General features: G+C 36.9%; 1 protein-coding gene across 4 annotated transcripts in view; it reads right to left on the bottom strand.

Annotated features, from left to right (window-relative positions):
• TBC1D12 (TBC1 domain family member 12) overlaps nt 1–15,388 on the bottom strand; it is a 45,134-nt gene that overhangs the window by 6,661 nt on the left and 23,085 nt on the right. For 2 of the 4 annotated variants that reach the window (XM_055812687.1, XM_055812677.1), the window contains exons 3-9: nt 13,618–13,674; nt 6,975–7,090; nt 4,840–4,922; nt 3,038–3,155; nt 2,593–2,699; nt 1,850–1,930; nt 567–661 (exon numbers count right to left, since the gene is read on the bottom strand). In XM_055812687.1, the coding sequence (XP_055668662.1) occupies nt 567–661; nt 1,850–1,930; nt 2,593–2,699; nt 3,038–3,155; nt 4,840–4,922; nt 6,975–7,090; nt 13,618–13,674 (657 nt within the window). Of the gene's footprint in view, nt 1–566; nt 662–1,849; nt 1,931–2,592; nt 2,700–3,037; nt 3,156–4,839; nt 4,923–6,974; nt 7,091–7,924; nt 8,011–13,617; nt 13,675–15,388 lie in introns of those variants that run through there. The other 2 variants (XM_013300497.3, XM_055812684.1) reach the window with 2 other exon arrangements.

Below are 15,388 nucleotides of genomic sequence, written 5' to 3'. Positions count from 1 at the left end.
GCTTTTGAGATGTTAAAGGAGAAGTAACAGACCAATAATCCTATGAAATAATTCAGTAGAAATCAGTACATAATGGAAAATAAGGATATGTGGTACACATCCAAGGTTGTTTTTTTCTTTTCAGAGACCGTGGAAGTTCTAGTTCTTAGTAATGCAAGTTACTGTATTACAATAGGGCACGCTTTTTTATATACGTGTTTATGTATATATTATAGCTATATAAAAATCATAAAGCCTGAAAATGTGTACTAAAACACATCAAGATTTCCATAGAAGCAGTGAGAATATTCTCATGTTTGCACGTAATTTCATAGACATTAGAAGGAACCACATGCGATTTTTCCAGGAGAAAAACCTTACAGCTCATCATTAAGTGTCACTAGTTTATTCTCATTAACAAAAAAGATGATGATTTGCTGTTGTATGTAGAAAGAACTGATTTTACTTCTGTTGTTTTATAGAAACAACTTCTAAAAACTATTGCATATTTAGCCAGCTAGGTGTCCATTCTTGTTTAACTATTCAGAAGTTTAAAGCTGTCTTAACTAAAGTTACAGAAATCTCACCTTCTGGAAAATATATAGGGATGGAAATGTGCGTGATATATCCAACTTAATTAGCTCCAGACTGGCCTCACGATCAGCAACAGATGCACCTGCATCTGTAAGCAAAACCATCACTTATTAAAACAGATACATAAATTCTGCATACTTCAGAATAAAATTGCCATAGGCATATGCAAACTTTTAGGATCCAAGGAAAAAAAAGTTACCCAATTCTAATTCTTGGAGTACATTTCTATAGTACTATACTTCAGAAGCTAAAACTGTCCACTGATACCTGCTATATGCCATCAACTCCAAAAAGTGAGGGAAACTATTATTAATTACTACCTGGCCAGACTTAAAACAAACAGGTTACTTTTACTTCCATGTAACACTCTATCCAGGCCCAGAATGGCCCTGCACTCACTAGAATTTGAACTTTGCCAAGCCCAGTCCTCAAAACCCTGTTTTCTTTCTTATATTCTACTGTGACTTCAGTTACTGAGTCTGTTCAAGAGCACAAACAGCACTGCTCTTGATCTAAACATGATCCAGTGGGATCTCGCTTTTCAAATTTTTCATTCCTAATCAGCGCATTTGGTGGCTCGTTTCAACCAGCAGCATTGAAATACACTATGTACATGAGAGGAAAAAGATTAATTACATCATTATCACAAGAAGCTGGCACTACTTCCCCTGCAAAGTCAAGCATATTACTTTCAAAAGTCATGCACTTCTCATGTCCCACTTTTACTGAAGGTAGCTAAAATGTACAGAGAAACGTCACTGAATAGATTTGGGAGGAAAGGCCACCTGGGCAGCCAAGGAAACTCAAGTAGGGTCTGAAATGTGTAATGCACACATTCTTCACTTCTCGGTTCCACAATGAAAAAATAGAGAATTATTTTTTTCTTTCCCAAAATTGTGGAAGGGATGCCAACATAGAACCATCTAAGCAAGGCTAAGCAATAGCACATAACTGTAATTTAGTTTCCCATTTCTTCTTTTTGTATTTCATCTAAAATTTTCATGACAGCTTAGTCCTGGTATTTCAGGAATTCAGAGGAAAACACATTCATTTGAAAGTGAACTAGCACATGCAATATTTTAATGCATCTTTTATTGATACAGTAAATACTGTTAAGTCCCTCGCTCACTGACTTGTTACAAGAAAGCAAACATTTGAGTAGGAAATGACTGAGCACTTTTAACAAGTATTCCTAATGCTGCAATTGCAACTGAACTTGTGAGACCTGGGTTTGTAAAAGTGAATAGGGGGCTGTCCAGCATCCAGGAGATCTCACCTTCTGCGTCATTCTCAGAGCTTGTCTCACTGAAGCTTTTCCATCGTTCCTTAGCCCTCGACAAGAAGATTTCATAAAGTTCTGCAAGAAAGCAAAACAAAACCAACAACAACAAAAAGGAAGAAGCAAGTGAGAAAAAAGTACCCAGCCAAAACAGAAGTGTTCTCAGCTTTGGTTTTGTTGCTTGGTTTCATCTTTGCCACTGGCTGTGGAGGGAGAATCTATTAGCTGGTTACCACTAACCACTGGAGTGCCACTATACACGGTTTTATAGTATGCACTGTATTATGCTTTTGTCTGCAGTGAGCATGCAAATTACAAGAGGGGAAAACATGTCTTAAATAATTCAGATTGTTCTTTTTCTGAATAGGTTAGAACGCTTCCAATTCATCAAAATCATCAGTTATAAAATAAAACAATTCTCATTTCTACCCCCTTAAAGCAAAGCTACAAACTCTCCATCTTAAACATAAAAATTATTTTTTGGGGGGGCAGGGGGGGGCATCACTTTAACTCTTACAAGACTTAAATGTTTTTGTAAGCAGGTCTTGAACCTTGTTTCCATAATTCACCAGGCTATGATGTCTAATTTTTAAAAAACAACCGTTCCTAAGGTTGTGAAATACAGTTTGTCAAAAAGTAAATTTACACTGATTTTTATAATTTTTTAACAAAAGGTTGGATTTTTTTTTTTTAATTAGTCAACTTAATTTTGCATTAAAATGTGATCTGTTAAGGCATACCAGGAGTGATATTTAATTCGTTTCCCACAGCTAGACTCCAGACTTTCCCACGTACACTTGGGGGCAATCCCTGCCACCACAGCTCTCGAACTCTTCGGGTAGCACGCCTAAGATAGGGGGGGGCGAGAAAAAGAGGGTACATATTGCACATCTTGTTTTCTAAAATCATTGGGCAACTTAGAAGCAAAATAACATACTAATTCCCAGGTCAATATTCAAGGGTCTCTGCTTATGCTAAAGCCCCTTTAAAAAAAAACCAAAACCATTAAGCTCCCAGAAAGCCTATTTCACATTGCTCTATAATAACCTCTGACTATATCATGGCAACAAAAACTGACTTCTTGGCAAAACAGAAAGGAAAAGGAAAATAGAGTATGTGGATCCTCTGTTTCCAGAGGAGAAACAAGCCAGCCTTGCCTCATTTACACAACAGAACTTTACTTACACGCCTTCCCAGTTAGGTAGTATTTCATTGACCCAAATCACCATAGCACTAGCAATATTCTCTTCTTGCTTGAAACGCTCTCTCATGATTTTTTTCCTTTTATGTGCTTCTTTAATTTCTGTTAGGCATAACATGTCAATAGTTCTGTATTAGTATACATAAATTATTAGGTAAATGATTTGGCTATTATCTAATTTAGATGTCTGAAAGATCAAGGGTACATTACAGTTGTGCATGAGCTAATTGATACTACTTCTTTGTTGATTTTACTGTTGATTTTAAGTGTATTTCTCAGAAATTTTTTTTAACTTAAGCTGTCTTTAAGTTATTCAAATACACAGCAACTTAGACAAGCAAAAATCTGCCTAGAGAACTTGTAGCACTTTTCTGCAGTACACAGAATGACTGAAAAGCAAGCACATCATCAGCGCTGGATTTTCTCTATTGAATTTCACACCACGTTCTACCTAAACCTTATTTAATATTTAGACTAATCAGCAATAATTATAGATAACTTTTAAATGGATGTAGAATTACACTCTTGAAAAATATTTTTATTTTACTGATTTTCACTGAAACTTCTACCTAGAAGAATTATGTATTTTCTTTTCTGGAAAGAGGACCTAAAGATCTGAGACAAAGCCACAATGCTGAACAAGAGAAGAGTATTCTGCCTTGTTTTAAAAGGATCATTTGTTAATCCCTCTTAATAAAAAGGCTAAAAGGACAGAGCAGTGCTATCTTGACATCACTAACCACCACTGTGAAATTGCAAGACATTTTCTATTTTCTGCATGGATTAGACACACCAACAGAACAAACATGCCATCCCTGGTAAAATGATTTGGCTGACTAGCTTCTTTAAGTTTCTACTGAAGCTTTGTGTCAACAATTTAATGTGTACTAAGGCACACACAGTGAAACACTACACACGGCTGACCCTCCAAAGATGCAGTTAGAGAACACGGACCACAGATCACAACTAACAGGATGCATACCACAAGAGTGAAATGAGTTGTCAAATGCCTTGGATTTCTTATTACATCTTTCAGAGTAAGCTGCCACAGATCCACAGGGGCTCAATCAGTTCAGAGCTCGTACCTCTAACAATAGCCCAAGAAAAACACGCAGCATATACTCTTAAAATAGCTTATTCCCTGAACACTAGGCACGAGACTACAGAAGTCCTTTCAACAACTGTTCGTATATTGACACAGTACCAGATGCTACAGATACGTTTAATTTTAAAACAGATCTAGTGGGCGTGGAAAGATTCACACAGATACAGCTGGATAGAAAAAAACAGCCAAAACACAAAGTTTTTATCTGTTTTCACACTGAAATTGATCTCAGATTCCTGAAAAAACAGATCTTTAAGCAGTTGGCTTTATTATACAGTGGCAATTGCAGCAACACAGATTAAAAAGAGTCTGTGGACCCAGCAGGTTTCTAGCTGATCATATTACACATTGTTCAAAAAAGGAAAAAAAAAAAAAAAAAAGAGGAAAAAGCGCAAACACAAAACACACTAACACCCAAAAAACCATATCCTATCAAGTTTCTACTTAAAAATTAAAGAAAGCATTCAACTGACTTCTGAAACTAGTTACATTCACTGTGGAAGAATAAGAAAACAATTTGATAACTGAGTTTCTGTTTTAAACTGCGTGCACATATGTACTAGAGAATAACCTAGACATTAAACAAGATTGTTCTTTACTGTAACTAATAGCCTACAAGCCAGAAATTATTTTTGCTGCACGGTTAAAAACAATTATAATGGTTATTGGCAGTTAACATACCTCGTTTTTTTGCCTCTGCAACCATCTCATCATATTCTTGTCGGTGACGTAAAGCCTCCTCCACTGATTTGGCAGGAAGATTTCTGAAAACAAGTTGTTCCTGAATTCAGTACACATAAATGACGTTCTGAACCATTTCAAAACAGATTTTAATTTGGCTTCTCTCCAAGGTGAGCTTTGAGGTTCTCATTCTACCAGTGTTTCAGTAACAGCAGTACAGAACTACCAGGTTCTGAACTAATGGTGTTTACTGGTTCTGTTTATTAGTTCACCCCCAAAACAAGGTTATTAGATTTGCTGAACATCTGGAACGATGCTCAAGTGAAGTTTGCATGAAGGGACAAACGAGAAATATTGATATTTCATATAGTTATTCATTCCAATGCATTTCTGCACATTTAAATATTTGATCTTAATGCATATTTTAATTATTAATTATACCGGCATATCAATACTCCTTTTGTTCATATGACACCTATGATGACGTATTTTCAATAAAAGGTAAGGGGGTTTATTCATTATAGTTAGCCCTTCAAAACTCACACCAGAGAAGATAGGTTTACCAAAAGAAGAAAGGATAGATCCCCATTTACGTCAGAACTAAAGCTAAGGAAGCTTGCTGCAGAGTGACAAGTTCACCAGTTTAAAATGCATTTGGTTTTCGGCTGCATAGCGATCCCCTCACTGTCAAACACACACTTCCTTTTGACCAAGCAGACTCATTCCAAAACAAATCAGAACACAATGTTTGGTCTCAGTCTCTCACACTATCTACTTTGATTCGAAACAAGCAGAAGACAGTTTTGTCATTTTAATATGCACAACAAAACGGGGCGGGGGGGGGGGGGAAGTTTTCCATCTCCTCTTATGCAAGCACAAAAGATAATTTTATTAGTATTTCAAATGAAAGTGAGAATATATTTTTAAGGATGAGACTGGCAACACATTACACACTTGGGACAGCACTCCAAATTGAAGTGTCATTTGTAAAACATATTTATGTTCATTTGTGAATTGTGGTATACTGAAAATACAGAAAAGCATCCAACTAGTTCCTGCGTATCTTACTCTGCACGACACAGAAAAAGAAATAATGCATTTACCAAAAAAAAAAAAATGATTGCAGCAATCCATACCTCCATTCAAGATATTTCTGCCTTAGCACTGAACGAACTTATATACCACTAGAGAGATTATCAAAGGAAACACTATATGTTCTATTTTCCATTTCATAATTGGAACTGATTAGAGCAAAGACTTAACAGTGCCATCGCAAGCTTTCTCAAGCTGCAGTTTGAAAGCTTTGTTCCATTTGCTTTCCTCCTGCATGAGTTCCTAGTCAGCAGGTCCTCCTTTTTCCTTCAAATTGCTGAAGGCTGTATAGCTGAATATACTATTTTGACCAATTTATTACCCATTTTTTATTACTATTCTTATTTGTACTTAATGCAGTTTTTGTTGCATCTTCATCTGCTGTTTCCTTGCTTTCAGCTGTAGTTTTAAGGAGCCACAAAAACATAACTGCAACAGGGGCAACAGTTTCAGTGAACACTACTGTCTTGGTACCAACAAAGCATTTAACTGTAGTTGCCAGTTATAAAAAGAGCATTTAGCCTTTGCGACAGGAAGGTATTTCTTGTGTTTCAATGGCAATTACTCCCACACCTGCTGTTACCTACCTAATACTTTTTTTTTTTTTCTTTTTTTCTTTTTTCAAAAAACTCTTCTGGTAAGCCAAGTCCAGGTTTGCTGAAGTGACAACTGCCACTGTTAGGTCTTCTTGACTGGTCTAGGAAATTAAGTTTCCAGAATGGGGGAAGGAGAAAGGAGTGCACACTGAGATGGCAGTGAAGAAATCCATAAAAGTCTTCAGGAATTTTCCTGATGAATAATGCCCACAAAACTGTCACAGGCAGCTGTGATATACAGCAGATAACAGACTGGTGGCCCCATTAAAGCAAGAAAGAATTCCTCATATAGACTAAAATATACTTAAAGGTTCTTCTGGAGGTATTCATTAGGCTATTATCTGGCATGGAATAATGATACTTTCATGTAAGACTTGTGAAGTTTAGCTCATCAGAAGCATATTAACAAATCAGTCACTATCAGTTCCACAGCAGAATCATACTTACGCTGGTCGATCCTCCAGAATCAAAGCAGTAGTTGAAAGTGGTTCAAATTCAATATTTTTGCGTCTTGCTGATGGGGGTGGAGGTTTATACATTCTTCCTGTCCGTGCTTCATATTCCTAAACAACATTATTGATAAAAATTAAATTTCAACTTTCAGTCTCACTTCTCATTAGTAAGCATATTATTAAGTGTAAAACAAGTAATAATGTTAAAATATGTAATATTAAATAATTTAAGACAGCAAGGAGCTAACATTACAAACTGGAACTGTTAATAGCAAGACAGTGCTGCCTTCCTGGACTGCTAAGATGAATGATAAAGCAGTTTTCTTGTATTAACTTAATCTTTGATCTATTCTGGTTCAATATTACTACCAGACATCCAAGGATCAGCTAGGAAATCTGCATAATCTTCCCAAACTAATTAGTGCACAAGTAATATGTTAAGTTGACAAAAAAAAAAAACCAAACCAACTAACCAAGAATGTGTGTCTTCCTATTTCTTTCATTTTGATTCTATCTACCCTTAAGATCCTGTACCTCTCACGTTTCTGAAGCTTTTAATAAGACCAAACCCACATTATCCAGAATCACCTACACTAGACTCAGTGACAACATAACAGTATTTATCATTACAAGTCTGTTCCACATCATTTCTTTCTCAAAGGTTAAAACATGCAGTCTACTTAGAAGAAATATTTAACGACCTTTAATACACGAAAGATTCTGAGGAAGGGAGAATCCCATTCCTTTTTCTACAAGAACAACTCAACAAAACAGAAATGAGACAGTCTTTAGGAAAAAGGTTAGACAGCGCCAGATGAAAACCTCAGATCTCATGTTGCCTTTTTAGCCTCTGTAAATAAAAATATACCGCCAAGTTACTGGGAGACCCATCCTTACAACCAAGCAAATCTTAAAAGGTTTTCTGTGAGAAGACTTTCAACTTACTCCCAAACCAAGTTAGCTTGTGGGTTCACAATCTCCTTAGGCTTGAAGGCTAAATACTAGCTTCTCTGCAAGTCTTCCACATGCTGGAATTCAAACATAGAAAACTAAGAGCTGAAAAACCATCTTTTTTTAAGAGAACAAATTCAAGGTACTTCAGTAACGTGCTTTCACAGATCACACAGCTCTATTCTTAAGCACATTGAAGTGAGCTCTAACTTGTACAAGCTTTTTTTTATCTAAAGACAATTTTTCTTGTACATCTATTGCTTTAATAATTTTGTAAGTAAATTCAGTCTCAGATTAACCAAAGCATCTTATGTTTAAGTAAACAAAAAGAAAACCACTAATCAATTACTAATTAGGTCACATATTTTCCCAATCAAATATAAGTCTTCTCTAGAAGCTGCTCCCAAATGAGTCTCACCCCTAACACACAGCCTCTTGTACACATTTGTTCTCCCAGGGAGAAACAGAAGGCTTTACACATTCAGTGTTCACTGACTACATTATGGAAACAGAGCTGACAACTTTAAAGGTATTAAACAGCTTACAAGTACAGCACACACAGTTGAAGTCCATAAAGTTAGATGGGAAAAGACCTCTTACAAATGTGACAGTGCAGCCTCAGATTTCCAGAGAGGGCACAAAGTGTTTGCCCAACACAAAAGTGGCTTAAAGCTTTCTCTTCATCAGCCTCCTTACCCTATCCATTGTAATGATCTGTAACGGAATTTCTGTCCTTCCACATTTAGCATAATACATTCAACAATCTGAAAAGCATAACCTCAATGATGTCATGTTAATCTCATCTCAAGAGGAAGTTATAAAAGAATCACTGAGGTTGGAAGGGACCTCTGGAGATCATCTAGTCCATCCACGCTGCTCAAAGCAAGGTCAACTACAGCAGGCTGCACAGAGCCTTGTTCAGCCAGAGTTTTAGTATCACCAAGGATGGAGATGCCAGAGGCTACAGCACCTGGTATTCCCAAGTGGTTTCTCATCCAAATACTAACCAGACCCAACCTGTTGGCTTCAGAGATCAGGTGTGCTCACTGGTAAGGCCATATACATTATATGCCACGTTACTTTTCACATTCTGAGAAGTTATCTGGACTTCTTGCCCTTTGTTAGAGTCAGAATAATAGTTTAACTGATGAGAAAAGGTGATTACACCTCCATAAAACAAGCCAAAGAATAGTTTTGGAACATTCTCAGTATCTTTTGAAGTGGTTTCCACTCCACCCCACCAAATCTTCAGCTATCCTTCCAGCTCTCCACCCTTTAATCACTGTGTCATACTCTGCCCCATGGCAGCACACCAAATAACTCATTTTGTTAGTGCCCTGGAAAGACAGGTGCAAATCTATCGCAACCAGCCTACTGTTACATCTATAGAAGAAGCTTTGTTGCTTTTCTGTCTTCACCAAAAAGCCCGAATGTGCACCTTGTAAAGAAAAAGAGCAAGCAACTGTTTGCTATCATAATTTATACATACATTCACAGTAAAAACCTAATTCTTTGTAAACACAATGACTTCAAACGTACTAGCCAACTGTTCTCAAATACAACTTCAAAATATTTCTAAGTCTCTGGCAAAGAACAGTTGTACAAATTTCCTAGAACATATTCCTGCCCTGAAGGGTAATTCCCAAGACAACTTCCGATTGAAAAATAATAAACATCCAACATAATTTGGCATATTTGAACAAGTATCTTGAACAACTGGACATACAGGATTGGTAGAGCTCTGTTTTAATTCACACAAGCATGAGAAAAAAACCTGTAAGAAGAACATACACTGTATGAATGAATATATATTTTCTTAAGCCTAAGATTATTTCATTCCACCTAAAACCAGAGACATTATAGGTACTCCTGCCAAGCTTTATCTCTCAGGATACCCCAGCACATTCTTAACATAGGAATGTATCCTGTGATTACACCTGGAGGTCAGCATCCAGGCTGCAGTACAGTAACAATGCTGTCTCTCATTCTTGGTAGAAGTTCTCATTTACTTTCACATTTTCCAATACTTTGTAACAGAAGCCACAAAATCAAGTTCATTTAGTGGTCAGAGATGAGGAAGCTCAAAAGGTACCAACCTTTTCAACATTCTTACATACCTAATTTGTATGCAAGTTAAATAAAAGCACTGCAAGATGGACATTAGAAATGAAGCCACTCTCACCTTTTTATTACAAGCAACACATTTGAATGGTGCTAGTGCTTCTGGCTATCGTACATGCTAAGAACTGACATACTATTTCCAAAGCAAGACAGAAAGAGGGGAGAAAAAAGAAAAAAAAAAAAAAAAAAAAGTATTTCGACAGGGATTTCCACTCATCACCCAGTCGTGTTTCTGAAAGTAAGTACGCTTTATGAACAGTTGGGTTTTTTTGCAAGAAAAGAACACATGAACAGAGGGGGGAAACTGTAAGCATTTCTAGAGTCAAAGCAGAGCCCCAAACAGCATGAAGCTCAAACAGTCATGGCTGCACATTCCCCAAGATTAAATATATTCCAAAGTATCAGAACTTCCCAATAGAAGATGCTTCCTCCTCAAGAAGCCTACGCTCTAAGAAACTCATTTGAAGATCAGATCCCAGAACTATCAGGCATACATGGAACTCACTAGTTTGTGCAACTAAAATACAAAATATTCCAGGAAAATAAAAGGATATGACTAGATGTAAAGAATCCAATAGCCTTAACCACGCATTTGATGCAGACTCTGCAGTTCTTGATATGGGATAAAAAACTTGAGCTGACATAGAATTTCAGTTCAAAAGATGTGAGCTGAGCTAGTACTTTTCCATGACAAGGTAAAAATGCCATTTAAACTCAAATATCTTATCAAATGTTTAAGATGCAGGGCATATGCCAGAGGATAGAACAGCTGACAGCTAAGACTGAAGACTATGTAAGACCGGTTTATGTAAAAAAAAAAATATAATTTTGAAGAGTGACATATTATGGTTTCAGTAGCTTAGGGAGTGTTGTTAAAAGAATTCTTTATTGCAGCATATCTGGTACTTATTGACAGTTACGGAACTTTTCACAATCCCAAAATAAAGAAAAACAAATCTCACTTTAATAGAAAGTAAGAATAGTTATATCCTTATTAAGGTGGGAACTGCATCCTCTCATCTACTGCCAATAATTAACCTGCTAACAGGCCAAAAGCACGTTTTTCCTGAAAAGCACTGCGACAAACACATTTAAGAGCACTTTGATATGTAGAGGGACTTGTATTTCTGGTATTTATTCCTACAGAAATACAGATAAGCCTATTAACCTACAGACAAGTAACAGGTAAATGGGGCTGGGGGAAAATAATAATTTAAAAAAGTAGTCTTTTGCTTGTAACTTTGTGTTTACGAAGATAAAGATCTCCCAAATTGTATCTTCTTAAAAAAAAATAATAATAATCCCCTGCTGTTTTAAACAAAAGAAAAATAATAAACCTGCTTTACCTGATGTACATCTACATGGAAAACATACAAAGCTGAAGTTTCTTTCACCCTTCCTTGGAAGGACCATATAGGACAGCTAGCCCATTCAGAGCTATGCTAGGTATCTCTAAACAGTACTGGATTGCACTGTGTAACGCAGGCGTAATTGCCCATAGCTGCTTCTTGCAGTAAGCAAGCCACCTTACAGAAAGGAAAACCAGCTGCACTGCAGCATTCCAAAAGCATTAGTTGACCTTAAATAGGGTATGTTTGTGGGGATAAAGTATTTAACAAAGCATGCACATAATGATTCAATTTTATAAAACAAACTTACACCTACAGTGCCCAAACTATAGAGGTGTAAAGGACTAAAATATTGACCATGAAATTTAATATGCATCTTGCTTTGATCTATCTAGGATCCAACAACAAAAGCTAAACTCCTGGAAATGAGTGATACAAGTCTTGGATTACTAGGACTGTGAAAGTCCTCACAGTCCTGAAAGTACCAATTATAGTGATTAAGCGCCACAGATCCAATTATGTTTTAGGTTTGCTGGAGGAGAAAGTTATCTGATAGGCAACACTGAATTAACTTTCACTAACTTAAGGACTGTCTCTATTTAAAGTAGATGTCAAGGCATACTAATACTCCAATTAAAGCATGCACCCTGTGTATGACAGTTTCTTTTAACATGCTTTACTCCCCCAGAATTCTAAGCCTGATCTGAAACAGGTTTTATTCAGTCACTGCTTCTGTTGAGGAAACAATGGGGGTTACCATATATTCTGCAAATGGTTTTGAACCTCTCTCCCCTCTACACGTGTGACTGTGGAGCAGATGGGCCTCTAAAAACATCTGTATGATTATTTTTGCAATGCTGTACAGCTAACTAGGAATATAACCAGAAAGATCATTTCAAACAGGGTTGATCACCCAAGAATGGAAATATTAACAGAATTGCTATAGCTTAGGAGGGGCACTCTTCTATTAGTTTATTAGATGATATAGTTAATTTATGTAAGAACTTCTGCTAATGCATATGGATTCCCTCCTGTGTCATCACGCCTGTCCTCCTCAGATTAAATGCTAAAATTGCTGAGCTAGCACTGGCTACAAATGGTTGATAAACAAAGTGCTCATAGCAGAAGTAGATGTCACCAAAAAATTCTGTGAGTCATAAACTAGACATTTTCCCAAAACTAAGAATGCCAGATGCTGTCAGGACAGACAAAACAGTACATTCTTTCCTAACTTTCAGGCAATATGGAAAGAACCTATAATGGAGGAGGGAAAAATACTAATCCTCACATAGTGCAAGAGAACAACCAGACACTGATGAGCTTCTAGGTCAATCTTCAAATTAATGCCATCTATCTTCAATTATTTATTTTTTTCCTCAACTGGGTATTTTAAAAGTTGCATCAAGTGTCATCTTTTGTTGTTTACAAAAGCGCGTGAAGTCATGGGCTTTGGGCCCAATAAAGAAGAGCAGAGGGTGGTTGGACCACGTAACACAAACCATAAGCATCACATATCAACTAGCAGTTATATTAACTGCTCTGCTTCACAAAGCCAGAGTAACAGATTCACAGAACTAAAAAGCCAACTCTATTCCTGTTTAACGCAGAGTGTGGGATTACATAAAGTTTTCAAAGCAACAAGCATATGCATTGGACCAATTTCATAAGGATACCAGTCACAGCAAATAGAAGACACAACATACAAGAAAAGTTTCAATAGCTGTACATTTCCAGGTTTCCAATTTCATATTGGAAGTAGTGACTAAAAGCATCTGGAATTCTAAAGTGCCACTGTTAATAGTTTATGTGACTTAGTGACAAGGAAAAAACAAGATTATACGATACTGTTTTTCAAAGCTAATAACTTGTAATAGTTTTGAATACATTGTAAGACTTTTAACAACCTTAACCATTAAGCAAGGAGGCACACCAAACAAAGTTACTGTCAAGCTCTAGCATTACCTATTTTCCACTATTCAAGAACATGCAACATAAACAATAAGCAGTAATACTCTATCACTTTAAGTTGTTAGTGAGATTCATGTGTGATGTGTATTTGTTTATTTTACTAATGGTATCTAATGAGGTGATGGTTAGTGTCAAAATATTCATGCTACTGTGAAAATGTGATGTTTGTTCTATTTTAATGAGTGCTACATAGTCCCATGCATGGCATTGAATACAACTAAAAATACATATATATATTAAATTTCATACCCCTGTGTTTAATTGACTGAGAGCAGATATTGATGCAAGACTGCCAGAACTGTCATCCTAATGAGAAAAAACAGAAGCAAAGCCTTAGTGAATAAATGAAGACCATTACAATATAGCAACATGCAAGCCAAAATTTAAATTCATATGTAGAGTACCTATGTTTTACGTTTGAACAAACAGATGTGTCTGTTTCTACTTCTTCTCCAGCTCTCAAAATTATACAAAAACACACAAAAAGACTTCCCACTTCTGCAAGATGCGTACAGAGAACTATTGGAATATTTCTGTGTTTTAATTGAAGTTTTATATTTTCTACAATCAGCACTTTTGCCCAAAAGGAGATCTTTTTCCATGGCGCTTCTCAGGTGCATGACAAAAGGCATTCCCTGATGTCTCTCCCTAGTCCACACCACCCATAAAAGTTACACTTGTTTAAACACTAGCCTTGGAAAATATGCTGTTAAAAAGGAAAGAACAAAACATTGTCTATAGGCTGACACAATAGAAATGAGTCTTGAAGACTTTGCTTTCATTCAGCTCATCTTAGATTGCACATCATACCCAACTAGATCTTTACCTATAAGCTAGTTAGCTTTAAAGCTTAAAATCAATACTCAAGAATAGTACTTGCACTGTGGAGAAAGGGAAAAGAAACGTAACTGGACTTGGATAAGCATTTGGCAAAAAATGAAATACTAGGTTAACTTTCAAAAAAACCTTTCACATTCTGTGTTTGGGTTTTTCTATTTAACACCACAAGATCGAAAATGTTAGATAGCACAGTGACTTAGAGTGGGCCTTTGATGTAGAATTCTTATCCTTTCTTTTTCAAGCTTTAGGAAGAGAAGGCTTGCTTCAATATTCTTTGTAGCTGATCTCAAAGACTTTTTCTAAAAAAAAACAGCAGTCAGAAGAATTCACATCAGGGTCAACACCTCTACAGTATTTTCAAAACATTAATCCCACGCTCACTGCAGAGTACTCCCCTGAAGATGCGTTTGTGCCACCAGCATGGCACTGACATCATAGTAAGTTCTCCTTGACAAGTTTTCCTCGTCAAAGCAGCTGGGTGACCCCTGGTAGCAGGAGCTGAACTGTATTTTAGATCCTTTACACAAACAAAAGGAGGCGTTTGTCTCACTGAGGTCCTACCAGTTTCATTACTGTTTTACTGACAGGATTATCACTACGAAAGTCTAAAACACCGGGAAAGATCTTTGTTTTACCCCTAGCATAACGTTTTACTGACTACATGTGTGACTCTGGAAAGATGAGGGACATCTCCTGTGAATCCAGGCCTTCTCACTGCTGCTAGCAGACAAACTGTTACTCAGGTGTACATGTCCCTTGCAAGACCCAACACCCCCATTTATTGTAATAACCCCCCCGCTGGTTTCAAGGCAGTTTGTTGCCAGTGTATTTCCACTCTGTATCTGCTAAACAGGCAGAAGTCTTGCCTTTCTCTTTTCTCCAGTAGCAGTGCAAGACAAGCCAACGTGACCTCTACGTAGGTATCAGTCTGCTTAAGAACCACTCCCATGAAAAAGCATCTAGCACTGTATTTACCTACTTCTTTCAGATACTCGGTCCTTAGATCTGTTGACAAACATGCCACTTTTTAAGCATTAAGATCTCCCTTCACTGTTAAACTGACACAGACTGGAGGGAAGAGTTAATATTGCAAGTTAGGTCTGAGTCACATGAAAACTGATTCAAAACGCATCTGTTCCTCTGAAGAGGAACCTCTGACAACTCTTGTCCCTGGGAGACC

Source organism: Falco peregrinus, chromosome 1 (genome assembly GCF_023634155.1).
Source record: "Falco peregrinus isolate bFalPer1 chromosome 1, bFalPer1.pri, whole genome shotgun sequence".
Taxonomy (NCBI): domain Eukaryota; kingdom Metazoa; phylum Chordata; class Aves; order Falconiformes; family Falconidae; genus Falco; species Falco peregrinus.
Note: the sequence above shows the minus strand (reverse complement) of the source record. Positions and strands in the feature narration are given on the sequence as shown.